Source organism: Oncorhynchus tshawytscha, linkage group LG08, assembly GCF_018296145.1.
Source record: "Oncorhynchus tshawytscha isolate Ot180627B linkage group LG08, Otsh_v2.0, whole genome shotgun sequence".
Taxonomy (NCBI): Eukaryota; Metazoa; Chordata; class Actinopteri; order Salmoniformes; family Salmonidae; genus Oncorhynchus; species Oncorhynchus tshawytscha.
In genome coordinates this window covers 86653403-86680426 of record NC_056436.1, presented here as the reverse complement: position 1 = coordinate 86680426, position 27024 = coordinate 86653403, and the positions used below count along the sequence as shown (strand labels likewise).

The window sequence follows — 27024 nt, the reverse complement described above, 5'->3', positions numbered from 1 at the left end:
CCTGTTAGCTCAGTGGTGAGGTCTCCTCTCCTGTGTTCTAGATGCCAACCTGTTAGCTCAGTGGTGAGGTCTCCTCTCCTGTGTTCTAGATGCCAACCTGTTAGCTCAGTGGTGAGGTCTCCTCTCCTGTGTTCTAGATGCCAACCTGTTAGCTCAGTGGTGAGGTCTCCTCTCCTGTGTTCTAGATGCCAACCTGTTAGCTCAGTGGTGAGGTCTCCTCTCCTGTGCTCTAGATGCCAACCTGTTAGCTCAGTGGTGAGGTCTCCTCTCCTGTGTTCTAGATGCCAACCTGTTAGCTCAGTGGTGATGACTGTGTGTGTGTGTGATACATCAACTCGATTTGTTGTGATAGCAGTAGGTGGGTCCGAGACAGAACACCCCAATCCCCCTCTATCCCACCAGCCTCTCCATCTATCCCACCAGCCTCCTCATCCCCATCTATCCTACCAAGTTACCTTAGCATTGTTTTAGCTAGCCCGTTAATATTAGCATCTGATTTGGCTGTGTAGCCTGTTTGCTAACCTGTTAATTGTTAGCGTAGCGTGTGAACGTCTGCAGTGTTAGTGTATGCTGATGACAAGCACGTCAGTTCAGTGTATTTATTGAGTTCTATTAAAATCCTGCTCCTCTCCTGTAGCCTGTCACTGTCTAGTACTACGACCTTATCTTTTAATGAGGACTTGATCCCCCCCCCCTGTATGAGTCCCAAATGGCACCCTATTCCCTACCTAGTGCACTACTTTTGACCGGAGGCCTATGGGCCCTATGTGGGGCATCTCTCTGCAGTCATGGCTGCATTTAGTTTTTCCAAATCACACAACACGTTGAGGTATATATTTTCTCACGCCGTGGTAGCGGACTGGTTTGTGACGTCACCTAGCTTGGTGGTCTGCTCTCATTCTCATCTGTTAACCAAGGTTACACTCTATCTGCATCCCAAATGGCAACCCTTATTTACTGCACTACTACCCTATGGGCCTTGATCAAAAGAAGTGCACTTCAAAGAGAGCAAGGTGCCATTGGCCATAGGGTCTGGTTAAAAGTAGTGCACTTCAAAAGGGAATAGGGAACGAGAGAGAGATTCCTTCAGTCTCTGTTCGTATGACGGCTATTACCAGGAGTTTCTCCGGTGCCGTGTTCGCTCATCCTGATCTGAAACTCTCAACACCCTTAGATGGACCAGAACAGGGAAATAACTAGAGCGTTCCCGAGCAAGGTGATTGGTCGGCCAATTAAAACCTACGGAACATCTAGGCTTGGCGCAGGAATCAATATGAAGAAGCTGCCGTGATCATTAGGCTCCACACAGGACACGTTAGTTCCTTTTAGTTGATATCCTTCCTCAGGGAGTCCCTCCTCAGGAGAAACTCAATGAGCGGGAGAAAGAGATGGGGAGAAGGAGAGAGATGGGGAGAAGGAGAGAGATGGGGAGAAGGAGAGAGATGGGGAGAAGGAGAGAGATGGGGAGAAGGAGAGATGGGGAGAAGGAGAGAGATGGGGAGAAGGAGAGAGATGGGGAGAAGGAGAGAGATGGGGAGAAGGGAGAGAGGGGGAGAAGGAGAGAGGGGGGGGAGAAGGAGAGAGATGGGGAGAAGGAGAGAGATGGGGAGAAGGAGAGAGATGGGGAGAAGGAGAGAGATGGGGAGAAGGAGAGAGATGGGGAGAAGGAGAGAGATGGGGAGAATGGAGAGATGGGGAGAAGGACTGAGATGGGGAGAAGGAGAGAGATGGGGAGAAGGAGAGAGATGGGGAGAAGGAGAGAGATGGGGAGAAGGAGAGAGAGGGGGGAGAGAGGGGGAGTCGGGAGAAATCTGTACTGTTGTCTATCTTACACTATATCTGTATCTATGGTCCATCTCATATCACTGTCTTGTACAGGCCTGTGATTCATTCCCCAGTGACTTTCAGCCACCTATTTCCCTTTCTCTCTCTCTCTGTGTATATAGTCATTACCAGTCAGTAGGCCTCTCTAACCTCCTCTCTTTCTCTCTCTCTCTGTGTAAATAGTCATTACCAGTCAGTAGGCCTCTCTAACCTCCTCTCTCTCTCTCTCTGTGTATATAGTCATTACCAGTCAGTAGGCCTCTCTAACCTTCTCTCTTTCTCTCTCTGTGTATATAGTCATTACCAGTCAGTAGGCCTCTAACCTTCTCTCTCTCTCTGTGTATATAGTCATTACCAGTCAGTAGGCCTCTCTAACCTTCTCTCTCTCTCTGTGTAAATAGTCATTACCAGTCAGTAGGCCTCTCTAACCTTCTCTCTTTCTCTCTCTGTGTATATAGTCATTACCAGTCAGTAGGCCTCTCTAACCTCTCTCTCTCTCTGTGTATATAGTCATTACCAGTCAGTAGGCCTCTCTAACCTTCTCTCTCTCTCTGTGTAAATAGTCATTACCAGTCAGTAGGCCTCTCTAACCTCCTCTCTCTCTCTGTGTATATAGTCATTACCAGTCAGTAGGCCTCTCTAACCTTCTCTCTCTCTCTGTGTAAATAGTCATTACCAGTCAGTAGGCCTCTCTAACCTTCTCTCTTTCTCTCTCTCTCTCTCTCTCTCTCTGTGTATATAGTCATTACCAGTCAGTAGGCCTCTCTAACCTCCTCTCTTTCTCTCTCTCTCTGTGTATATAGTCATTACCAGTCAGTAGGCCTCTCTAACCTCCTCTCTCTCTCTCTCTCTCTCTGTGTATATAGTCATTACCAGTCAGTAGGCCTCTCTAACCTCCTCTCTTTCTCTCTCTCTCTGTGTAAATAGTCATTACCAGTCAGTAGGCCTCTCTAACCTCCTCTCTCTCTGTGTAAATAGTCATTACCAGTCAGTAGGCCTCTCTAACCTCCTCTCTCTCTCTGTGTAAATAGTCATTACCAGTCAGTAGGCCTCTCTAAACTCCTCTCTAACCTCCTCTCTAACCTCCTCTCTGTGTAAATAGTCATTACCAGTCAGTAGGCCTCTCTAACCTCTCTCTCTGTGTATATAGTCATTACCAGTCAGTAGGCCTCTCTAACCTCCTCTCTCTCTCTGTGTATATAGTCATTACCAGTCAGTAGGCCTCTCTAACCTCCTCTCTCACTCTGTGTATATAGTCATTACCAGTCAGTAGGCCTCTCTAACCTCCTCTCTCTCTGTGTATATAGTCATTACCAGTCAGTAGGCCTCTCTAACCTCCTCTCACTCTGTGTATATAGTCATTACCAGTCAGTAGGCCTCTCTAACCTCCTCTCACTCTGTGTATATAGTCATTACCAGTCAGTAGGCCTCTCTAACCTCCTCTCTAACCTCCTCTCTAACCTCCTCTCTAACCTCCTCTCTAACCTCCTCTCTAACCTCCCCTCTAACCTCCCCTCTAACCTCCCCTCTAACCTCCCCTCTAACCTCCCCTCTAACCTCCTCTCTAACCTCCTCTCTAACCTCCTCTCTAACCTCCCCTCTAACCTCCCCTCTAACCTCCCATCTAAACTCCTCTCTAACCTCCTCTCTAACCTCCTCTCTCTCCTCCAGGCTGGCAAGAAGGACAGGAGCGATGCTCTGAACACTGCCATCGACAGGATGACCAAGAAGACTAGGGACCTTCGCAGACAGGTTGGTACAACTTCCTTTTCTTCTCCAGAGACCTCTGCTGATAGGTTGATTTTCCTCCCCCTCTCCTCTTCCGTTCTCCTCCTCCTCCCTCCTTGTTTGTTCCCTTTATCCTCACATGAATTCTCCAGAGACCTCCACAGACAGGTTGGTCCAACTCCCTCCCTCTCCATCCTCCCAGTCCTTCTCCGGAGACCTCCACAGACAGGTTGGTCCAACTCCCCCTCTTCCTTTCCTCGCTTTCATCCTTCCTTCCCTTGTTCTCGTTCTCTCTCCGTCCTCCCAGTCCTTCTCCAGAGACCTCCAGAGACAGGTTGGTTTTACAAAATATTTGGTTTCTCTACCAGAGGCTTTCTGTTCTCAGGTACACCTAATATAACTGTCCTGCTGTCTGACTCCTCTTTCTCGCTCTGACTCTCTCCTCCTGTGTAGCTGCGTAAGGCGGTCATGGATCATGTTTCTGACTCGTTCCTGGAGACCAACGTTCCTCTGCTGGTTCTGATCGAAGCGGCGAAGAACGGGAACGAGAAGGAGGTGAAGGAATACGCCCAGGTGTTCCGCGAGCACGCCAACAAGCTCATCGAGGTACGTTACCTAAAATTACACAAACATCTTGGATGTTTTCTTCAAATACTGGATTTGATGTGTCTTCAGAAAATATGTGTTGAAGTTAGGGATGGACTGAAGGATGGGGACATTACTACACTGAACTAAAATATAAACGCAACATGCAACAACTTCAAAGATTTTACTGAGGTACAGTTCAAATAAGGAAATAAGTTAAATTGGGAATACAGATATGCATCTGTTGGTCACATATCTTAAAAAAAGGGTAGGGGCGTGGATCAAAAAACCAGTCAGTATCTTGTTTGACCCCCATTTGCCTCATGCAGCGCAACGCGTCTCTTTCGCATAGAGTTGATCGGGATGTTGATTGTGAAGTGTTGTCCCACTCTTCAGTGGCTGTGAAGTTTCTGGACGTTGGCGGAAACTGGAGCATGCTGTTGTACACGTCTATCCAGAGCATCCCAAACATGCTCAATGTGTAACAGTAAGGCCAATGGAAGAACTGGGGCATTTTCATCTTCCAGGAATTGTGTCCAGATCCTTGAGACATGGGGTCAAGGGTTATCGTGCTGAAACATGAGGAGTGACGGCAGATGAATGGCACGACAATGAGCTTCAGCATCTCGTTACGGGATATCTGTGCGTTCGGGAGAGGCGATGGTCGAGAGCCATGCGCCCTCCGAAACACGACCCCGCCAAGCTGCACTGCTTCTTGACACACTGCTCGCTAAACCCAGAAGCCAGCCGTACCAAATGTGTCGGAGTAAACACCGTACAACTGGCGACTGATGTCAGCGTGCATGCGCCCGACCCGCCACAAGGTGTCTCTAGAGTGCGATGGGAGAAGGACCTCTCGGCCGGCCAAATTCTTCCCTAATCCGGACGACGTTGGGCCAGACCCTATGGCCTCATGGGTCTCCAGGTCGCGGCCGGCTGTGACACAGCGCGGGATTGACCCCGGGTCTGTAGTGATGCCTCTAGCACTGTGATGCACCCGGGAGGTCTAGATTGTCCTCATGTCCGCAGCACAAGGTGCACCTGTGTAATGATCATGCTGTTTAATCAGCTTCTTGATATGCCACACCTGTCAGGTGGATGGATTATCTTGACAAAGGAGAAAAGTTCACTAAACAAATATGTGAGAGAAATGCATGTGCACATGGAAAATGTATCGTTTTATTTCAGCTCATGAAACATGGGACCAACATTTTACATGTTGCGTTTTTATTGTTGTTCAGTATAAATGCTAACCCCGAATAGAAAACCCTAGAGCTTGGCTATGTGGTTGTCTGGTTCCTCTGTGTTCTAGGCTGCTGTGCCCAAGGTAGAAGGAGCTAGGATCAGCTTGCCCTCCAAATCTCAACCTTAACCCTTTTTGGGAAGGAAACACATCACATCTTAATTCATGTTCATGCTGCATGATTCATCTTGGAACATTTTATTTTTTAAACTCCCTCGTTTAAAAAAAAAAATTTTTTTTTACACTGACTATACAAAACATTAAGAACCTCTGGTCTCTCCATGACATACACTGACCAGATTAATTCAGGTGAAAGCTATGTCACCATTATTGATGTTACTTGTTAAATCCACTTAAATCAGGAGACGGGTTAAAGAATAATGTTTAAGCCTGGAGACAATTGAGACATGGAATTGTGTATGCGTGCCATCCGGTGGGTGAACGGGCGAGACAAAAGAGCCTTTAAACAGGGTGTGGTAGTAAGGTGCCTTTAAACAGGGTGTGGTAGTAAGGTGCCTTTAAACAGGGTGTGGTAGTAAGGTGCCTTTAAACAGGGTGTGGTAGTAAGGTGCCTTTAAACAGGGTGTGGTAGTAAGGTGCCTTTAAACAGGGTGTGGTAGTAAGGTGCCTTTAAACAGGGTGTGGTAGTAAGGTGCCTTTAAACAGGGTGTGGTAGTAAGGTGCCTTTAAACAGGGTGTGGTAGTAAGGTGCCTTTAAACAGGGTGTGGTAGTAAGGTGCCTTTAAACAGGGTGTGGTAGTAAGGTGCCTTTAAACAGGGTGTGGTAGTAAGGTGCCTTTAAACAGGGTGTGGTAGTAAGGTGCCTTTAAACAGGGTGTGGTAGTAAGGTGCCTTTAAACAGGGTGTGGTAGTAAGGTGCCTTTAAACGGGGTGTGGTAGTAAGGTGCCTTTAAACGGGGTGTGGTAGTAAGGTGCCTTTAAACAGGGTGTGGTAGTAAGGTGCCTTTAAACAGGGTGTGGTAGTAAGGTGCCTTTAAACAGGGTGTGGTAGTAAGGTGCCTTTAAACGGGGTGTGGTAGTAAGGTGCCTTTAAACGGGGTGTGGTAGTAAGGTGCCTTTAAACGGGGTGTGGTAGTAAGGTGCCTTTAAACGGGGTGTGGTAGTAAGGTGCCTTTAAACGGGGTGTGGTAGTAAGGTGCCTTTAAACGGGGTGTGGTAGTAAGGTGCCTTTAAACGGGGTGTGGTAGTAAGGTGGGGGTGTGGTAGTAAGGTGCCTTTAAACGGGGTGTGGTAGTAAGGTGCCTTTAAACGGGGTGTGGTAGTAAGGTGCCTTTAAACAGGGTGTGGTAGTAAGGTGCCTTTAAACAGGGTGTGGTAGTAAGGTGCCTTTAAACAGGGTGTGGTAGTAAGGTGCCTTTAAACGGGGTGTGGTAGTAAGGTGCCTTTAAACGGGGTGTGGTAGTAAGGTGCCTTTAAACGGGGTGTGGTAGTAAGGTGCCTTTAAACGGGGTGTGGTAGTAAGGTGCCTTTAAACGGGGTGTGGTAGTAAGGTGCCTTTAAACGGGGTGTGGTAGTAAGGTGCCTTTAAACGGGGTGTGGTAGTAAGGTGCCTTTAAACGGGGTGTGGTAGTAAGGTGCCTTTAAACGGGGTGTGGTAGTAAGGTGCCTTTAAACGGGGTGTGGTAGTAAGGTGCCTTTAAACGGGGTGTGGTAGTAAGGTGCCAGGCTCACCGGTTTGTGTGAAGAACTGCAACGCTGCTGGATTTTTCACGCTCAACAGTTTCCCGTGTTTGTCAAGAATGGTCCACCACCCAAAGGACATCCAGCCAACTTCACACAACGTGTGGGAAGCACTGGAGTCACCATGGGCCAGCATCCCTGTGGAACACTTTTGACACATTGTAGAGTCGATGCCCCGAAGAATTTAAGCTGTTCCGAGGGCGAAAGGGGGGTACAACTCAATATTAGGAAGGTGTTCCTGATGTTTGATATACTCTGTGTATGTTGGGAACAGAACAATAGACGATAGGCCAGTAGCTAGCACCCAGTCTAAACAAATCCCCTGTTGTGCTGCTGGGTTGCAGCGCTGTGTAAAGCTGCAGTGTGTGTGTTGTAATTCATTCAAAAAGGTATTTGCCATGGTATAGCCTAGCTGACAATACACCAACATAGGCCTCTCTATATATACACACACACACACACACACACGCCTTTGCAGACTGCTTGTCGGATTCGGTCTTTTACGATTATTAAATGTCACACTGTGTGATGTTAAACAATTTAAATCTTGATCAACCTGGCCAGTTGGTACGATTAAAAAATAAATAAATATTTAAAAATTGTTTTTGCTTCAGTTCGGTCACATTCTGCGACTCGCTTGAGTTGTCTACGTCTACTGCAGTGGTGGATCTGAGCATGTGCACCAACAGTTTATACATCACTCTGTGCTCATGCGTGATTTGAAAGTGAGGTCTGGAAAAATCTGGAAGTATGCATTTTAGAAATTGTTTTCCCATACAAACTTTGTCCGAACTCGGAATCAAATATGCCCCCCCTCCCCCAAACAAAATAAAATGGTCGCTGTGGTAAAAAGTTTATTTTCATTTGGTGATTTTTTTCTGCATTTTTCAGGTAGCTTCGATTTTCAGATGTCTCTATGAAGAGATCATTACGGAAGTTGTTGTTCTTGCACAGCATGTAAACATTTACAATCAAACTATTATAGTAATCTGACTGCACAATCATCGTATTGTTTGCGTGCGTGCGTACTCAGTGCCCTCCGTGTCCCTATTGGTCAGTCACCGGGATCGGCTCAGAACACGATAAAGACTCAACGTTTCAGACACTACTAGAACTTTGCCAGAGCCTACAACCAAACGCAGAGGTATTTCATCGGCAGACCTCTAGACCATGTCGCACTGAAAGAGCTGTCTGGGACGGTAAAACCCTGGCATAAGGACAGCTAAAATCATACAGACTGCAAAGGCCTTTATGTCAACAGGCTTAAGCTTTCTGGAAGCGGCTGCAGCATCAATCTGATGTTGTGGTCCCATTTGGTGCCCTATTCCCTATTTAGTGCCCTACTTTTGACCAGGGCCCGTAAGGACTAGTGCACTGTATTGGCAATAGGTTGCCATTTGGGCCTCAGCCATGGCGTTGTGGATTGAGCCATCAGACGACAGAAAGACAAACACTTTGTCTTATCAGTATGGCTGGTCACAGCTGTGGAGCCCACTTTAAGCCTCCCTTGCTTTCCCCAACCTCCCCCTGCCTGACAAGGTTAAGTGGTGCCTCAGGGGACGGGGATTCATTGTCTCAACAGTTTGATCTCCATCTACCTACAACTTATTGACAGACTGAGACCGGCACAGGAACAAAATTACCTCTTTCCCCCGCTGTCCCCCGCTGTTCTGGGTGCCACAGTGATATTCAGACAGATATATTTATTTTTAAAGCTTGCCTTTTTGCATCACCCTCTTTCTTGAACGCTCCCCCATCTCTCTTTCTTGAACGCTCCCCACCATCCTCTTTCTTGAACGCGCCCCCCCACCATCCTCTTTCTTGAACGCCCCCACCATCTCTCTTTCTTGAACGCCCCCCCACCATCCCTCTTTCTCACGCTCACTCATTAGTTCTCTCTCATGCCCGCTTGCTCGCTCTCTCAATTCAATTATAAGGGTGTTTTTTGGCATCGGTAACATACTTGCTTTGGCAAGATAAACATACATTGAAATGAAGTAAACAAACAAAATGTCCATTGCAGTCAAATGTTTCAAAAGTGTAGACATTCAAAAATGTTGTCAGCGATGTACAGTTTCTATTGGCTCATCCACCTGGATGACACAAATAAACCAGCTTTTTTTTTGGTTAAATTCTGCATACATGTTTTGTTTTACATAGCAAAAAATGTAAGTAATTCTGATATTTTCATAAATACAAAAGTATGTGGACACCTCTTAAAAACGAGTGGATTCTGATATTTCAGCCACACCTGTTGCTGACAGGTTTAATTAAATAGAGCACACAGCTATGCAATCGCCATAGACAAAACATTGACAATAGAATGGCCTCACTGAAGAACTTGAAACTTTCAACGTGGCACCGTCATAGGGTGCCACTTTTCCAACAAGTCAGTTCATCAAATTTGTGCCCTGCTAGAGCTGATCCGGTCAACTATAAGTGCTGTTATCGTGAAGTGGAAACGTCTGTCCTCGGTTGCAACACTCACTACAGAGTTCCAATCTGCCTATGGAAGCAACGTCAGCACAATTAGTTGTTTGTCGGCACGGAAGTGGTAGGCCACACAAGCTCACAGAATGTGCTGAGGCACATAACGCTGTCCTGGGTTACAACACTCAAAACAGAGTTCCAAACTAGAAGCAACGTTGGTCAGGAGCTTCATGAAATGGGTTTCCATGGCTGAGCAGCAGCACACAAGCCTAAGATCACAATGCCAAGCTTCGGCTGGAGTGGTGTAAAGCTCGCCGCCATTGGACTCTGGCGCAGTGGAAATGTGTTCTCTGGAGTGATGAACTATCTGGTAGCCCAACGGACGAATCTGGGTTTAGCGGATGCCATCAGAATGCTACCCGAAATGCATATTGCCAACTGTAAAGTTTGGTGGATGAGGAATAATGGTCTGGGGCTGTTCTCACTGTTCTGGCTAGGCCCCTTAGTTCCAGTGAATCTTAACGCTACAGCATACAATGACATTCTAAAGGACTCTGTGCTTCCTACTTTGTGGCAACAGTTTGGGGAAGGCCCTTTCCTGTTTCAGCATGACAATACCCCCGTGCACAAAGCGAGGTCCGTACAGAAATGGTTTGTCGAGATGGGTGTAGAAGAACATGACTGTCCTGCATAGAGCCCTGACCTCAACCCCTGACCTCAACCCCATTTAAGTATGAATTGGAACGCTGACTGCGAGCCAGGCCTAATCGTCCAACCTCACTAATGCTCTTGTGGCTGAATGGAAGCAAGACCCGCAGCAATGTTCCAACATCTAGTGGAAAGCCTTACCAGAAGAGTGGAGGCTGCCCACCCCTCAGCTACTCTGTCCATCCCACCTCTCTCTGTAAACCCCACCCCTTAGCTACTCTGTCCATCCCACCTCTCTCTGTAAACCCCACCCCTCAGCTACTCTGTCCATCCCACCTCTCTCTGTAAACCCCACCCCTCAGCTACTCTGTCCATCCCACCTCTCTCTGTAAACCCCACCCCTTAGCTACTCTGTCCATCCCACCTCTCTCTGTAAACCCCACCCCTCAGCTACTCTGTCCATCCCACCTCTCCCTTTATGTTTCACATAAATTCTGAACCTGTCTAATCACATATCTACAGATTGTAAGTTAATGGTAAATAGTATTATTTCGTTGTTTGACTATAGTTATCCAAATTTACCAACAGGGCTGTTTTGTAGGACTAATTTTAGATAAATGTGACTTATTTGATCCATTCCTGAACCTGTGACCAGAAACAAGCTACACGGTGGCAATACAAAATGAAGTGATCTAATGATTCTCTTCGTAGCAAAATCTGCAGAGCTGAGATGGTTGTATGCCACACGTGTAAACCCCACCCCTCAGCTACTCTGTCCATCCCACCTCTCTCTGTAAACCCCACCCCTCAGCTACTCTGTCCATCCCACCTCTCTCTGTAAACCCCACCCCTCAGCTACTCTGTCCATCCCACCTCTCTCTGCAATACAAAATGAAGTGATCTAATGATTCTCTTTGTCGCAAAATCTGCAGAGCTGAGATGGTTGTATGCCACACGTGTGACATTCTATTTGTGGCTATTTATTTTTGCCCATCTTAAAGGGTAAACAAGTTACCTACCTTCTCCCCATTTCTACTTGTCTCCTCTGTTTTTTTTTGTGTGATAATGCTGCAGTCAGTTGGGTGTAATTTTAGATAGAGCAAACATTTCTATGTGTTTGTGAACTTCAAATGTGACAACTCCATCAACTCCCATACCTCAACTGGAATGCCATCCAGCCCTGTAGTTTTTCTCCCTAGCCTAAAGGCTTTCATTGCATCAAGAAGTTCCTCTGCAATTTCTCGCACAAGTTTTTCTGTACAGCTGTTCATTTTACACTTATTATTATGATTATTATTATTATTATTAGGGGAAGATTCCTTACAGTTAAGTTAGTGGAAATGGAGGAGACTCAAAGAGAACTTATGCTTAAAGCACTGTGCTTCCCCTTTCAGTTTTATTTGGTGAATCATAGATAAATATCTATATCTATATATAGATATAGAGATATAGTGTGGCATACAACCATCTCAGCTCTGCAGATTTTGCGACAAAGAGAATCATTAGATCACTTCATTTTGTATTGCCACCGTGTAGCTTGTTTCTGGTCACAGGTTCAGGAATGGATCAAATAAGTCACATTTATCTAAAAATTAGTCCTACAAAACAGCCCTGTTGGGAGATTTATATATGCTTTGATTAAATGTCCAATATCCTCGCCCACGTGGAAATGCTGTCAGAGTTTATCAGAATGTGGAAACTGTAGATCCGAAAGGTGGATCGTTTTAAAATATGCTATTAGACGACAAACATATTTGGCTCATTAACCTATAAAATGGTACAAATAATGACGATCCACCTCCTTTGAAATTATACCTAATTAATCAATGGAACTCAAAAAAGCAACAGGATATTGTACCTTTTTAAAAAAAAATACCCCCCAGTGGATCATTAAGGAAATCCCCCATCATGCACTTGGGGGAAATTTATAAAGATGGTGGAAACATTAGAACTAGCGGCTACATGTAGGCTGAAAACACGACCTCGTGAGATAGATCAATCAAGTGACTTGACTACTGTATTGTTTCATTCGGCGCCAACAGTAAAATAAATAAGTGTTGGCGGTGGAAGAATACCATCAAATAATCGGCATCCACCCTGAATGTATCCATACTTACCAATACCAGCAGAGTCTCTAAGTGACATATATCCATGTAGCTGTACCATTTGAATATATGTCCTGCGAAAAGCCTTCCCCTTTCCTTAGAAAAGGGGGTGTTGTCCCTGATGCCATCCTACCATACCCCCCTGTACCCGTAACGCTCCTTTAGCATCCTAAACACACCTTCAACCGCAGATGGGTGTGGTCCAGGTAAGAAATGAAGACTGTTCAGTGCTGCCACCTCTCAAGCCCCTAGACAAGAAACCCTATAAGCCTTAGGCTTATGACCACGAGAGGAGCATCCTCTTAAAGAAATTAGACACAAAACAAATGGAAAGGGAGAACAGAGTAAAAAGAAAATGGAGAAATCTAGTACTGAGGATCAAAGTAGCCACAGAAATATCAGCCAATGAGACTCAACAAGATTAAACTTCACTCCATTAAACTTCACTCCACTTTCTGGAGGTCACCAACCGGTCCGATCTCTGTCTCCGGAGTATTTCCAGGCTCTTGGTGATTGGTGCACCTGATTCAGTTGCCACACCAACTTTTGCCGTATAGCATGTGTCTGATTGGCCAACTTTTGCCGTATAGCATGTGTCTGATTGGCCAACTTTTGCCGTATAGCATGTGTCTGATTGGCCAACTTTTGCCGTATAGCATGTGTCTGATTGGCCAACTTTTGCCGTTTAGAACCATTTTCATGTGTCTGAAGGAACAAACCAGGCCTACCGTTGGCCAATCAGATGACTCGGATGACAGTTTCTGCAGTAACGTAGCGGGTATAAAAGAAAACTACAGCGAAGTTGATACTGTGAGATTTCAAAATGTTTAAAGCCATGTCTAGAGCGAGACTGTCAACGATGACAGCAAAGAGCTGCTGTTTTTGAGTGAGTTTAAGTTCTTACTCAGCACTCAGCACTGTCAAAACTTTTTTCTTTTTTTTTAAAGCCATGAAATGTACAATCACTTCAGCAGTAATGAATGAGTAGGAAAGTGTATCTATTGGCCTGCGATATTAGCAGCTTTTTATTTTAATATTTGACTTCCTCTGTTCATAACCCAGTGTGACTGGAGTCTCCCCATCAGGTAGACTGTGTGTCCTGTCAGTGGAGGAAAGGGAGGGAGGGATGTTGAGTGGTGGAGTGGTGGACCCTCAGTCAGCTGCTCTTTCCCCCCCCCTGAGACTGACCATCAGATACAGGCACCATCAGTCCAGTAAAATTGAAGTATGAAAGTAAATAATTTAAATGCTCAGCTGTGCTTCACGAGTAATACAATGAATCTATTATTGGTGTGATCATATAGCCTACCTCAAATTTTGAAATATAATTTTTGGAAAATGGCCCGAACAACAATGCATTGGCTGGTAAATTCAAACAAAGCCAGTATACAGTGATAATGTATTGGGCCTATACCTTACTGCTCAAACCTCATTGCTACAGTACATTTTTGGTCTTGTTAAAAAAAAAATCTGAGAGCTAGATCTCAGCTTGCATTTTGACTCAAAGTGATCATGACTCAGAAAATGTTGACCACTTCTAGAGTTTTCCCTGTTAACACTATCAATGTTTCCCTTTTGCTGTGGCTATTGTGATTGAATCAAATCAATATAAGCCACTTTCAATGCAGCACACCGAAACGCATTGTTTGTTGTAGGCAGAACGCATCGGAGTAGAATTCTATTACATTGACAGGCCTGACTCCGCTCTGTACTCTACACAGACCGGTGCGCCATTACCAATCGGAGCTGCAGTAGGCCTATATGCAAATAGACCATTTCCTTATATCAGTCTTTGCCATTTACTTTGAACTGGACTGTGTTTACAGCATGAGCAGTCGTGAGTAGATGCGCTTGTTTTGAGATCAAAGTGAGAGCTGCATGTGCATATTTTGTTCATATCCTTTGCTAGTTAGTGAGTTATTAGCCCAGTTATAGATCATTTGATGTCAGCAATAGGGGAGTGATATGCTTCCTACAGTAGCACAAAACGTGTACGTTTCTAGACAGCTTTGAAAAGCGTGTCAGGTATTACTTTTTTTGTCTTGAAGAGGCAGCGTTGTATTTTGAGACGGCTTATTCAAGCCTAAGTAGTCAGAGGGTAGCATAATTTGTCCTCTCTCATTATGGTCTGGGATTTTTTTGTAAAGTGGTTTCGTACATCAAACACACAGTTTTCACTCACCTCCTTGTCTGAAGGACAAGAGGATAAACCGGCTTTTTTTCTTCAAAAGTCTCAGGTTAGGCCTACATTGAAAACCCACACTGGCTGCTACTGTAGTCTGAATGGTAGAACAGCTATTTCCATGTTAAAATGTTATGGGATGCATTTTCTGCATTGTTTTTTGATGGTAGGTCACTCTGGTAGGTAGGTCTACATTATGATCAAACAGCCACAGTAGCCTACTTGGCCACTGTTAAAGCTGTAACTTAAAGAGGGTACATCCTCAGTGTTCACAGTAAACACCGTGCTGGAAGTTGCACAGAATTTTTCACAAAATTCAAGCTTGTGCTCAGCAGACCTGAAATTTTGTTCAGTGCCGAAAATAATTAGAGGGAACATTGCTGAGACATAAATACAGAGACAACAGCAAAACGTAGAACATAGTACTAATGACAATATAACTAGTTATATCATCATCCACTGTCATCATAATTAAAGTACTGCGTTATTGTCCATATACAGCGACTTGTTATCGTCTTTGCCGTTGGAGTACAACGAAGGAAAGCCGTATTTAGATCCGTCAGCCAAAAGAATACACATTCAGCAAAAAACAGGTCTCACTTTATTCACATTCCTCCAGTCGCAATAGAGGAAAGGCCTTGGTTCAGAATTCATTGTACAGAATACAATGACATTCTAGACTTTTCTGTGCTTCCAACTTCATGGCAACATTTTCATGAAGGCCCTTGTTTCAGCATGGCAATGCCCCCAATGCACAAAGCACAGTCCATACAGAAATGGTTTGAGGTCAGTGAGGAAGAACTTGACTTGCCTGCACAGAGCCCTGACTTTAACCCCATCAAACCTTTTGAGATGAATTCGAACAACGACTGCGAGCCAGTCCTTAACGCCCAACATCAATGCCCGACCACACTAATGCTCTTAGTGGCCGAATGAACTCAGCAATGTTCCAACATCTAGTGGAAAGCCTTCCCAGAAGAGTGGAGGCTGTTTATAGCAGCAAAGGGGGTCCAGCTCCATATTAATGCCCATGTTTTTGGAATGAGATGTTCGATGAGCAGGTGTCCACATACTTTTGGTAGTATAGCTGTAGATTAGATGCAGAAAGGGAAACGTATTGTTTCTGCTGCCTCTAGACCATCTTCTCAAAGGTTTAGTAGACAGGGGGAGACTGGGGAGGGTTTAGTAGGCAGGGGGACTGGGGAGGGTTTAGTAGGCAGGGGGACTGGGGAGGGTTTAGTAGACAGGGGGAGACTGGGGAGGGTTTAGTAGGCAGGGGGAGACTGGGGAGGGTTTAGTAGGCAGGGGGAGACTGGGGAGGGTTTAGTAGGCAGGGGGAGACTGGGGAGGGTTTAGTAGGCAGGGGAGACTGGGGAGGGTTTAGTAGGCAGGGGGAGACTGGGGAGGGTTTAGTAGGCAGGGGGAGACTGGGGAGGGTTTAGTAGGCAGGGGGAGACTGGGGAGGGTTTAGTAGGCAGGGGGAGACTGGGGAGGGTTTAGTAGGCAGGGGGAGACTGGGGAGGGTTTAGTAGGCAGGGGGAGACTGGGGAGGGTTTAGTAGGCAGGGGAGACTGGGGAGGGTTTAGCAGGCTGGGAGAGACTGGGGAGGGTTTAGCAGGCTGGGAGAGACTGGGGAGGGTTTAGGAGACTGGGGAGGGTTTAGCAGGCTGGGAGAGACTGGGGAGGGTTTAGGAGACTGGGGAGAGTTTAGCAGGCAGGGAGAGACTGGGGAGAGTTTAGCAGGCAGGGGGAGATATGCTGCTTCCTTCACTGCCTTGAGGTACTTATGCTCTGAATCCAATTTGAACTCTCCTCTCCTGTCTCTATTTAGACATGAAAGACAAATAGACAATTGCTCAGTGAATGTTTGAATGGCTCTGTGGATGGAAGAGGGTGGATTAAATATGCACTGGTTTCTCTCTCTGTAATCATGCCAGCAACTACCAGCTAATGGTAGCTAGCAATCCCAAACATATCATGCTTATATTTATCGTGTTTCACTGCATGTACAAGGTGCACGTGTGTGTGTGTGAGGTGTAAAATAGTCATGTATTTTTTAGCATATCCCAACTCCCCCTGAGACGCCCTTGGAGAGGCGCATCACAGCCAGGGGCGGCCATTATTTACGACAATCCTGTAGCAAGTAGAGTTAAGTGCCTTGCTCCAGGGCAGATTGATGTGGGATTCGAACTAGCAACCTTTTGGGTTACTGTCCCAACACCCAACACGTGTGTGTGTTCACGTTTTTTTTTGTCTGTCCAGTATGAAGTTACAGGCATAATGATTTGGATGGGTATCTGCTAGCAATTACAGTACCATAGACCTCCATTCATTATGCTAACGCTAGTTGGAGACACACAACAAGTTCATCTGATTTTGGGGAAGTCAATAAAGGGCCTTATTGCCAAAATACCAATGTATCCCTTTAACCTCCAGAGGGAATAGAGCTGTGATTTGTCACCTTGTGATTTCTTTACCCTGTTCTAGGGGTGAAAAATACCCGGGAACTTTCAATAAATTCCCTGGTCTTCCAGAAATCCCGGTGGGAAGGAATCTGGAATCCTCCAAAGAGGAATCTGGAATCCTCCAAAGAGGAATCTGGAATCCTCCAAAGAGGAATCTGGAATCCTCCAAAGAGGAATCTGGAATCCTCCAAAGAGGAATCTGGAATCCTCCAAAGAGGAATCTGGAATCCTCCAAAGAGGAATCTGGAATCCTCCAAAGAGGAATCTGGAATCCTCCAAGGAGGAATCTGGAATCCTCCAAGGAGGAATCTGGAATCCTCCAAGGAGGAATCTGGAATCCTCCAAAGGAGGAATCTGGAATCCTCCAAGGAGGAATCTGGAATCCTCCAAGGAGGAATCTGGAATCCTCCAAGGAGGAATCTGGAATCCTCCAAGGAGGAATCTGGAATCCTCCAAGGAGGAATCTGGAATCCTCCAAGGAGGAATCTGGAATCCTCCAAGGAGGAATCTGGAATCCTCCAAGGAGGAATCTGGAATCCTCCAAAGAGGAATCTGGAATCCTCCAAAGAGGAATCTGGAATCCTCCAAAGAGGAATCTGGAATCCTCCAAGGAGGAATCTGGAATCCTCCAAGGAGGAATCTGGAATCCTCCAAGGAGGAATCTGGAATCCTCCAAGGAGGAATCTGGAATCCTCCAAGGAGGAATCTGGAATCCTCCAAGGAGGATTTCTGGAAACCAGGGAATTTATTGGAAGTTCACAGAATTTTGCAACACGACAATGTATCCCTTTAGGATACAGCCCTAGACTTGCCACACTGGCAGAGTACCGTAGTTCACCTGTACCACAGAACACATCCAGTGTGCCAGCTAGACTCCTTGTCCCTGACTGCCTGCCACCTCAATAGGCCAGGCAGGGACAGTGTAGGTGTTTCTCGTCAGCAGTACAGCCAGGCGATCAGTCACCCAGGAGACCAGTCGCCAAGGCAACCAGACAGTAGCATGCTCAGTAACCATAGAGATAATGATCTATTTAATTACATGCGAGTGTCTGCAGAACGTCGTAATGACTCTTCACCTCTCGCTGTGTAAAATGACTCGTTTTACATTAAGTCATTTTATAATCAGAGATGAAGTTTAACTTTAGGAGCATTTTAAATATACACTGAAACAATTCAATAAATGCATCATGTAAAGTGTTGGTCCCATGTTTGATGAGCTGAAATAAAAGATCCCATACACACGAGGAGAAAAAAAGTGTTTAATTTTGTGCACACATTTGTTGCACATCCCTGTTAGTGAGCATTTCTCCTTTGACAGATGTGGCATATCAAGAAGCTGATTAACCAGCATGATCATTACACAGGTGCACCTTGTGCTAGAGATGAGGCCACTCTAAAATGTGTAGTTTAGTCACACAACACAATGCCACAGATGTCTCAAGTTTTGAGGGCGTGTACAAATGGCATGTTGACTGCAGGAATGTCCACCAGAGCTAATGGCCTGGTACTCAGGGCTCTATTGTCCATCCATCAGGTCCTAGTGGCCTGGTACTCAGGGCTCTATTGTCCATCCATCAGGTCCTAATGGCCTGGTACTCTGGGCTCTATTGTCCATCCATCAGGTCCTAGTGGCCTGGTACTCAGGGCTCTATTGTCCATCCATCAGGTCCTAATGGCCTGGTACTCAGGGCTCTATTGTCCCTCCATCAGGTCCTAATGGCCTGGTACTCTGGGCTCTATTGTCCATCCATCAGGTCCATCCATCAATGGCCTGGTACTCAGGGCTCTATTGTTCCTCCATCAGGTCCTAGTGGCCTGGTACTCAGGGCTCTATTGTCCATCCATCAGGTCCTAATGGCCTGGTACTCCGGGCTCTATTGTCCCTCTAAACACTGACATCAATGCAAATTGGTTCAAAAAATCACATCAAACATTTATCATCAAACAGTATCATGTGCTTAAAACTCACCTTTCTGTGATGATCAATTTGAAGAAAGAAGTTTAACATCCAGGGCAAACTGAGTGTACAACATGGTACTTGTGGGTGTTGTTTTCAAAGCCTAACACGAAACGAAATGGACAGAGCTTTCTAAGTTGACGATTGGTTCAAAACACCCATATGTATATTAGAGCTGATGCATATTCATAGGCTTAGGAACCCAAGCCCTTAAACAAAAACACTGAATTTAACACTGATTGTACTCTTATACAATACGTAGTCTAACACATTATGCATGGCAGAAAAATATAAAACAAAAACAGATTTAAAAAAAAAAAGGTCTTTGGTCTAGCCTAAAAATTTAAACACTTTTGAATAATCTCCTTTTTTGAAGGTGGACTGTATTATGCATACTGGATGGACTGGTTACCTTTGGCTACGCCCCCGACATACCTATCCATGAGTCTGGGAGAGAACATATAGCTCTAGTTGATGCTGTCGGTTCATTAAGTGTGCAGGGTGGCATACAATTAGTATAGCCTAGTAATTATATTTTCATAATTAATTGGGTGACACATTACCTGTTTAGCTATAGAGAATATCTCACCAGCAAGCGTGTCCATCTCTTCCTCACTCTCCTCTTTTCCTTTCTCTAGTGTGCAGAGAGAGGGGCTTTCAACAGTTTTGTAATGAAATATATCATGATAGCACGTCACTATCGATTTGTTCCCAAACAGATTTAACTTGGTTTCCCATATTAAGTACTGGGTAGCTGCAGGAACAGGGGTCGGAGAGCCATACAGAGTTTGAGCAGAATATCAGCGGTCTCGCAGCGACCTGACAAGGTAAACATCTGTCGTTCTACCCCTCAAAGACCACTTATCGGTTTCCGGTTCACGGAGGACATACTGTTCTTAGGTCGTCATTGTAAATAAGAACTTGTTCTCTACTGAAAAAAAAGAATAAAGAAAAGGTTAAATAATACCCACATAAATATATATATATATCGTTAGTTAGTTGGCTAATAGTTGGCTAGTGCTTCTACACCTGCATTGCTTGCTGTTTGGGGTTTTAGGCTGGGTTTCTGTACAGCACTTTGAGATATCAGCTGATGTACGAAGGGCTATATAAATAAATTTGATTTGATTTAATATTACGTTGAATTTGACATATTAACTATATGCTAACACAAACTTTCCAACGTTAACTGACTTGACATTGTTAATTCTACGTCCTCAAACAGTCGTTGATGTTTGGAGTTAAATAAGTGTTATATTTATTTCTCAGCTTCTCATATTAAGCACAGCTCCGCTATTCGATTGCATGCCCCCCTCCTGCTCAATGTAAATTAAAACAAAATTTAACATACAGTGGCTCCTCCTTTTTGAGATTTGCGTCCTACTGCAACACACCGGGCTGGCTGCTGCAGCATTCTGTGGCACGTTATTGAATTGTCAGCCATTTTGTTTTTTAGTTAGTGCTAGTTTCACCAGAGGGCACGGTTGAGAAGCATTTGATTGTCTTCCATATTGGCATTACCAGAGAATTTAAAACGTTTTTTTTTTAATGTAATAAAGTATATGGGATTGATTTTAAGAAATTTGGCTTAATTTGATTAACATTATGGTGTTTCTATTCCGAGAAAAACGAAACCCAACGAAGGCCAACTCATTCTGTTCTGCTGAAATACATGGTCTTCGTATCATAATGTTTGTTTAGACCAGACTAAAATAAATCAGGTATTTATTGTGATGGTGTGTATTGAATTGATTTATTGACCTTTTTATGTCGATGTTCCTAAAGCGCATCAGCAGCTTGACGGCCTGGAGATTCTGAACTTGTTTGTTAATTAACGGTCAATGCTGTGAGACCGGCAGACTTTTGCATGACAATCTGTTTAACAAAATTGACCTTCCACAGCCCAAACTGTAAATCAGTAAAATCTTAGAAATGGTTTCATTTTTGTTCAGTGTATGTAAGGTGTACAAGTGTAAAGCATATGCTGAGTTATGACTATGGAGAACCACAAACCTGTCTGAGGAGTCAACCAGTGTACAACAGGTAGTGTGGGGAGGGGTTGGGAGGTGTTGGGAGGGGTTGGGAGGGGGTGTGTAGTGTTGGGAGGGGGTGTGTAGTGTTGGGAGGGGGTGTGTAGTGTTGGGAGGGGGTGTGTAGTGTGGGGAGGGGTTGGGAGGGGGTGTGTAGTGTGGGGAGGGGTTGGGAGAGGGGGTGTAGGGTTGGGAGGTGGTGTGTAGGGTTGGGAGGTGGTGTGTAGGGTTGGGAGGTGGTGTGTAGGGTTGGGAGGTGTGTAGGGTTGGGAGGTGGTGTGTAGGGTTGGGAGGGGTGGGGTGGTGGTGTGTAGTGTGGGGAGGTGGTGTGTAGTGTGGGGAGGGGTTGGGAGGGGGTGTGTAGTGTGGGGAGGTGGTGTATAGTGTGGGGAGGTGTAGTGTTGGGAGGGGGTGTGAAGTGTACAAAAGTGCGTGAACACCCATTGGATTTTGGCTATTTCAGCCACACCCGTTGCAGACAGGTGTATAAAATCGAGCACACAGCAATGAAATCTCCAAAGGCTAACACTGGCAGTAGAATGGCCTTGCTGAAGTGGCTTTCAATGTGGCACTGTCATAGGATGCCACCTTTCAAACGAGTCAGTCACATTTCTGCTCTGTTGTGGCTGCCCCGGTCAACTGTAAGTGCGGTTATTGTGAAGTGGAGACGTCTAGGAGCAACAATGGCTCAGCTGTTGAAGTAATATGCCGCCACACAAGCTCACAGAATGGGACCGCAGAGGGCGGAAGCCAGTTAAAATTGTCTGTACTCACTCTGTTGCAACACTCACTTCAGAGTTCCAAACTGCCTCTGGAGCAACGTCAGCACAAGAACTGTTTTGTTCGGAGCTCGATGGCCGAGCCGCCACACACAGAAAACGTTTGACCTCTGTCATTGCCAACAAAAGGGTATATAACAAAGTATTGAGAGAAACTTTTGTTATTGACCAAATACTTATTTTCCACCATAATTTGCAAATAAATTCATAAAACATGCTACAATGTGATTTTCTACATTTTTTTTTTCTCATTTTGTCTGTCATAGTTGAAGTGTACCTATGATGAAAATTACTTGCCTCATCTTTTTAAGTGGGAGAACTTGCACAATTGGTGGCTGACCAAATACTTTTTTGCCCCACTGTATATCCGCCATGTTGTCAACATTAGTCAGAATAGCATTATAAATATTCACTTACCTTTGAACTTCATCAGAATGCACTCCCAGGAATCCCAGTTCAACAAATGTTTGTTTTATTCGATAATGTCCATTTATGTCAAAATAGCTCCTTTTGTTAGCACGTTCAGTCCAGTAATCCACATTCATGAAGCGCGTTCACTAGTTTCTGACAAAGTCAAAAATGTTCCGTTACAGTACGTAGAAACATGTCAAATGATGTATGGAATCATTCTTTAGGATTTTTTTAACATAAATCTTCAATAATGTTCCAACCAGAGAATTCCTTTTGTTTTCAGCCACCTTTCTCATAGAGTCGCAGGAAACGTTCCGAACCCCTTTGGTAGCACGAGAGGCGGCCAGAGATGATAATTCTCTTCCCTATGCTAGCGAGGATTTTGTAGTCCTCCCTCAATTCCTCAGATCGCCTAAAAAGTTTGTTAAACCCTACGAGAGCACCCCAGAGATGATAATTCTCTTCACCATGCTAGCGAGGATATTGTAGTCCTCCCTCAATTCCTCAGATCGCCTAAAAAGTTTGTTAAACCCTACGAGAGCACCCCAGAGATGATAATTCTCTTCCCTATGCTAGTGAGGATTTTGTAGTCCTCCCTCAATTCCTCAGATCGCCTAAAAAGTTTGTTAAACCCTACGAGAGCACCCCAGAGATGATAATTCTCTTCCCTATGCTAGCGAGGATTTTGTAGTCCTCCCTCAATTCCTCAGATCGCCTAAAAAGTTTGTTAAACCCTACGAGAGCACCCCATTGAGAGTGCTCTGAAATCAGAGTAGATCGCCAGAGCGAATTTACCAGCTACGTCTATCGACAGTTGTTGCAGTGACATCATAAACATTCTATTGAAATATTTACTTGCACAGTGGAATCTTTTGTTTAGAGATGTAGCTAGCTAGCTATACAATGAACCGTAATGTCAACTCATAACGTTACTACCCTGCTTGAATCTGCAGGTAGCTAACCAACCAGGTTCAATGTTGGCTAGCTAGCATTAGGCTAATAACTAGCAATGCAAATGGCTCTGAGATACGAATCATATTACAACACTGATCATACACGTAACGTTAACTAACCAACCAGTTGTTCTCTTTTCGACTCGTCTGCATATATGACAGAATATTCTCCATCTCCTTAGCTATGATACTCGATTTCAAAACTTGGTCCTCCAGAAAGTGGAGAGCAACACTTTTGCAGTTCTACTACGTGATATCTTTATTAAAAGCTGCGTTAGAAAGGATCACCTACACATACTGACCAGCTCATATTATAGACAGAAACGTGCTACATGGTAGACCAATCCAAACTCATTTCTTGGCATGGCCAGCCCACTTATTATCTCAGCCAATCAAGGCTAGCGGGAAGGTTGCTCTCCTTCTGTGGCTAAACCAACTAGGCTAGTAATTTAGACTCATAAAGACTCATTGATTTTGGGCCATTCTCAATGTTAAATGTGGAAGAAAAAAATCCAGCAGAATTGCATTTGTTGACACACTCGAACCGGTGCACCTGGCACCTCCTACCATACCCTGTTCAAAGGCACTTCAATCTTTTGTTTTGCCCATTCACTCCCTGAATTGCACACAAAAACAAATCCATGTTTCAATTGTCTCAAGGCTTTAAAAATCATTCTTTAACCAGTCTCCTCCCGTTCATCGACACTGATTTTTTTAAAAAGTGGATTTAACAGCCCGACATCAATAAGGGATCATAGCTTTCACCTGGTCGGTCTGTTTTGGAGAGAGCAACTGTTTGAACGCCAGCCTGTCTACTTTGTTCATGTTGAAATCAAGTGGCCTACCTTATTTCTCAGAAACAGAACGAATTGCCAATTCCTTATGTAGTGCTTCATGCTAAAACACGAGGTCATGGCGGCAGATGACAATGGGCCTTAGGACCCTGTGCATTCCAATTGCCATCGATAAAATGCAATTGTGCATTTACTTTATTTTACCTTTTTAACTAGACAAATCAGTTAAGAACAAATTCTTATTTTCAATGACAGCCTAGGAACAGTGGGTTAACTGCCTGTTCAGGGGCAGAACGACAGATTTGTACCTTGTCAGCTTGGGGATATGAACTTGCAACCTTTCGGTTACTAGTCCAACGCTCTAACCACTAGGCTACCCTGCTGACCCTTTATAAATAGTGCTTTGGCTTTTTCCACGTTATGTTATAGCCTTATTCTAAAATTGATTAAAATAAGGCTATAACATAACGTGGAAAAGTCATGGGTTCTGAATTCCCCCCCCCCAATTAATCTACACGCAAAACCCCATAAAAAAAACAGAAAATGTTTTTTTTAGACATTTTTGCAAATGTACATTTAAATATGTTTTCAGACCCTTTACTCAGTACTTTGTCGAGGCACCTTTGGCAGTGATTACAGATTCAAGTATGTTACAAGCTTGGAACACCTGTATTTGGGGAGTTTCTCCCATTTTCTTCTCTGCAGATCCTCTCAAGCCCCTTCAGGTTGGATAGGGAGCGTCGCTGCACAGCTGTTTTCAGGTCTCGCCAGATATGTTCAAGTGCGGATTCTGGCTGGCCCATTCAAGGACATTCCGAGACTTATCCCGAAGCCACTCCTGTGTTTTCTTGTGCTTAGGGTAGTTGTCCTGTTGGAAGGTGATCCTTCACCCCTGTCTGAAGTCCTGAGCGCTCTGGAGCAGGTTTTCATCAAGGATCTCTCTTTACTTTGTGCCGTTCATCTTTCCCTTGATCCTGACTAGTCTCCCAGTCCCTGCTGCCAAAAAACATCCCCACAACATGATGCTGCTACCACCTTGCTTCACTGTAGTTTCCTCCAGAAATGACGCCACCATGCTTCACCGTAGGGATGCTGCCAGGTTTCCTCCAGACGTGAAGCTTGGCATTCAGGCCAAAGAGTTCAATCTTGGTGTCATCAAACCAGAGAATCTTGTTTCTCATGGTCTGAGTCCTTTAGGTGCCTTGCGGCAAACTCCAAGCGGGCTGTCGTGCCTTTTACTGAGAAATGGCTACCGACTGGCCACTCTACCACAAAGACCTGATTGGTGGAGTGCTGCAGAGATGGTTGTCATTCAGAAATGTTCTCCCATTTCCACAGAGGAACTCAGGAGATGTTTCAGAGTGACCATCGGGTTCCTGGTCACCTCCCTGACCAAGGCCCTTCTCCCCTGATTGCTTAGTTTGGCCGGGCGGACAGCTTTAGGAAGAGCCTTGGTTGTTTCAAACTTCTTCTATTTAAGAATGATGGAGGCCACTGTATTTCTTGGGGGAATGCAGAAATGTTTTGGTACCCTTCCCCAGATCTGTGCCGTGACACAATACTGTCTGAGCTTTATGGACAATTCCTTCGACCTCATGGCTTGTTTTTTACTCTGACATGCACTGTCAACTGTGGGACCTTATATAGACAGGTGTGTGCCTTTCCAAGTCATGTCCAATCAATTGAATTTACCAAAGGTGGACTCCCAAGTTGTAGAAATATCTCAAGGATGGTAAATGGAAACAAGATGCGCGTGAGCTCATTTTTGATTCTCATAAGCAAAGGGTCTGAATACTTATGAAAATAAGGTATTTAAGTTTTTTTAATTAAAAAAAATTGTCATTATTGGGGATTTTGTGTAGATTGAGGATTTTTATTTTATTTAATACATTTTAGAATAAGGCTGTAACGTGGAAGGACAAGGGGTCTGAATAAGGGGTCTGAACAAGGGGTCTGAACAATTTCCGAATACACTGTGTTCATTATTCTTTGTAAAACAAATTTGAGTGTCATCAGTGATTCCTCTGCTAAATGAATCTAGGGTAAACACTGACCATGCTGTAGGTGTGAGTCTGACTGTTTCGGTGTTTCAGTTTACTACGTGTGGGACACCCATGCTGTGTACTGTATATAATCAGAACCTGACTGTCTCATCTCGCTCCTCTCTGAGATGGTGACAGTGAAACATTATTTTTGAGACTACAATGCTGTGCAGTTTGTATGGAGGTGTGAGTCTGACTGTTCCTGTGTTTGTTTGTTTGTCTAGGTGGCCAACCTCGCCTGCTCCATCTCTAATAATGAGGAGGGAGTCAAGCTGGTCCGTATGGCCGCTTCCCAGCTGGAGACACTCTGCCCCCAGGTACCTGCCGGTCTCTCTACCCTCCCTCTCTACCCAGCTCTCCTCTCTCTGGCCAGCTCTCCTCTCTCTGGCCAGCTCTCCTCTCTCTCTGGCCAGCTCTCTTCTCTCTCTGGCCAGCTCTCTTCTCTCTCTGGCCAGCTCTCTTCTCTCTCTGGCCAGCTCTCCTCTCTCTCTGGCCAGCTCTCCTCTCTCTCTGGCCAGCTCTCCTCTCTCTCTGGCCAGCTCTCCTCTCTCTCTGGCCAGCTCTCCCCACCTGCATTGCCTCTCAGTTCATCCCCAGCTCTCCTTCCTCCCCTCTCCCCACCTGCATTGCCTCTCAGCTCATCCCCAACCCCCAGCTCCATAGTCCTGCCAAGATGCCAACACTTCTCACCTCCAGCCCCCCGTTCCTAAACCCCTCCCCCTTCCCACATAACGTGCCGTCTTTACTGCCTCATCCAGCCTCATCCTGACAGCTTCACTTCCTCATCTAGCCTCCAGCCCCATATCCTGACAGCTTCACTTCCTCATGCAGCCCCATATCCTGACAGCTTCACTTCCTGATCCAGCCTCCAGCCCCATATCCTGACATCTTCACTTCCTCATCCAGCCCCATATCCTGACATCTTCACTTCCTCCAGCCCCATATCCTGACAGCTTCACTTCCTCATCCAGCCCCATATCCTGACAGCTTCACTTCCTCATCCAGCCCCATATCCTGACAGCTTCACTTCCTCATCCAGCCCCATATCCTGACAGCTTCACTTCCTGATCCAGCCTCCAGCCCCATATCCTGACAGCTTCACTTCCTTCCAGCCCCATATCCTGACAGCTTCACTTCCAGCCCCATA

The 27024-nt window shown here is 45.2% G+C and overlaps 1 protein-coding gene across 6 annotated transcripts in view; it reads left to right on the top strand.

Moving 5' to 3' along the window:
* Positions 1-27024, top strand: part of ctnna1 (catenin (cadherin-associated protein), alpha 1) — a 226794-nt gene that overhangs the window by 125921 nt on the left and 73849 nt on the right. For all 6 annotated transcript variants that reach the window (XM_042326140.1, XM_042326139.1, XM_042326141.1 and 3 more), the window contains 3 exons: positions 3496-3576; positions 4006-4158; positions 26102-26194. In XM_042326140.1, coding sequence (XP_042182074.1) covers positions 3496-3576; positions 4006-4158; positions 26102-26194 — 327 coding nt within the window. The remainder of the gene's footprint in view (positions 1-3495; positions 3577-4005; positions 4159-26101; positions 26195-27024) is intronic.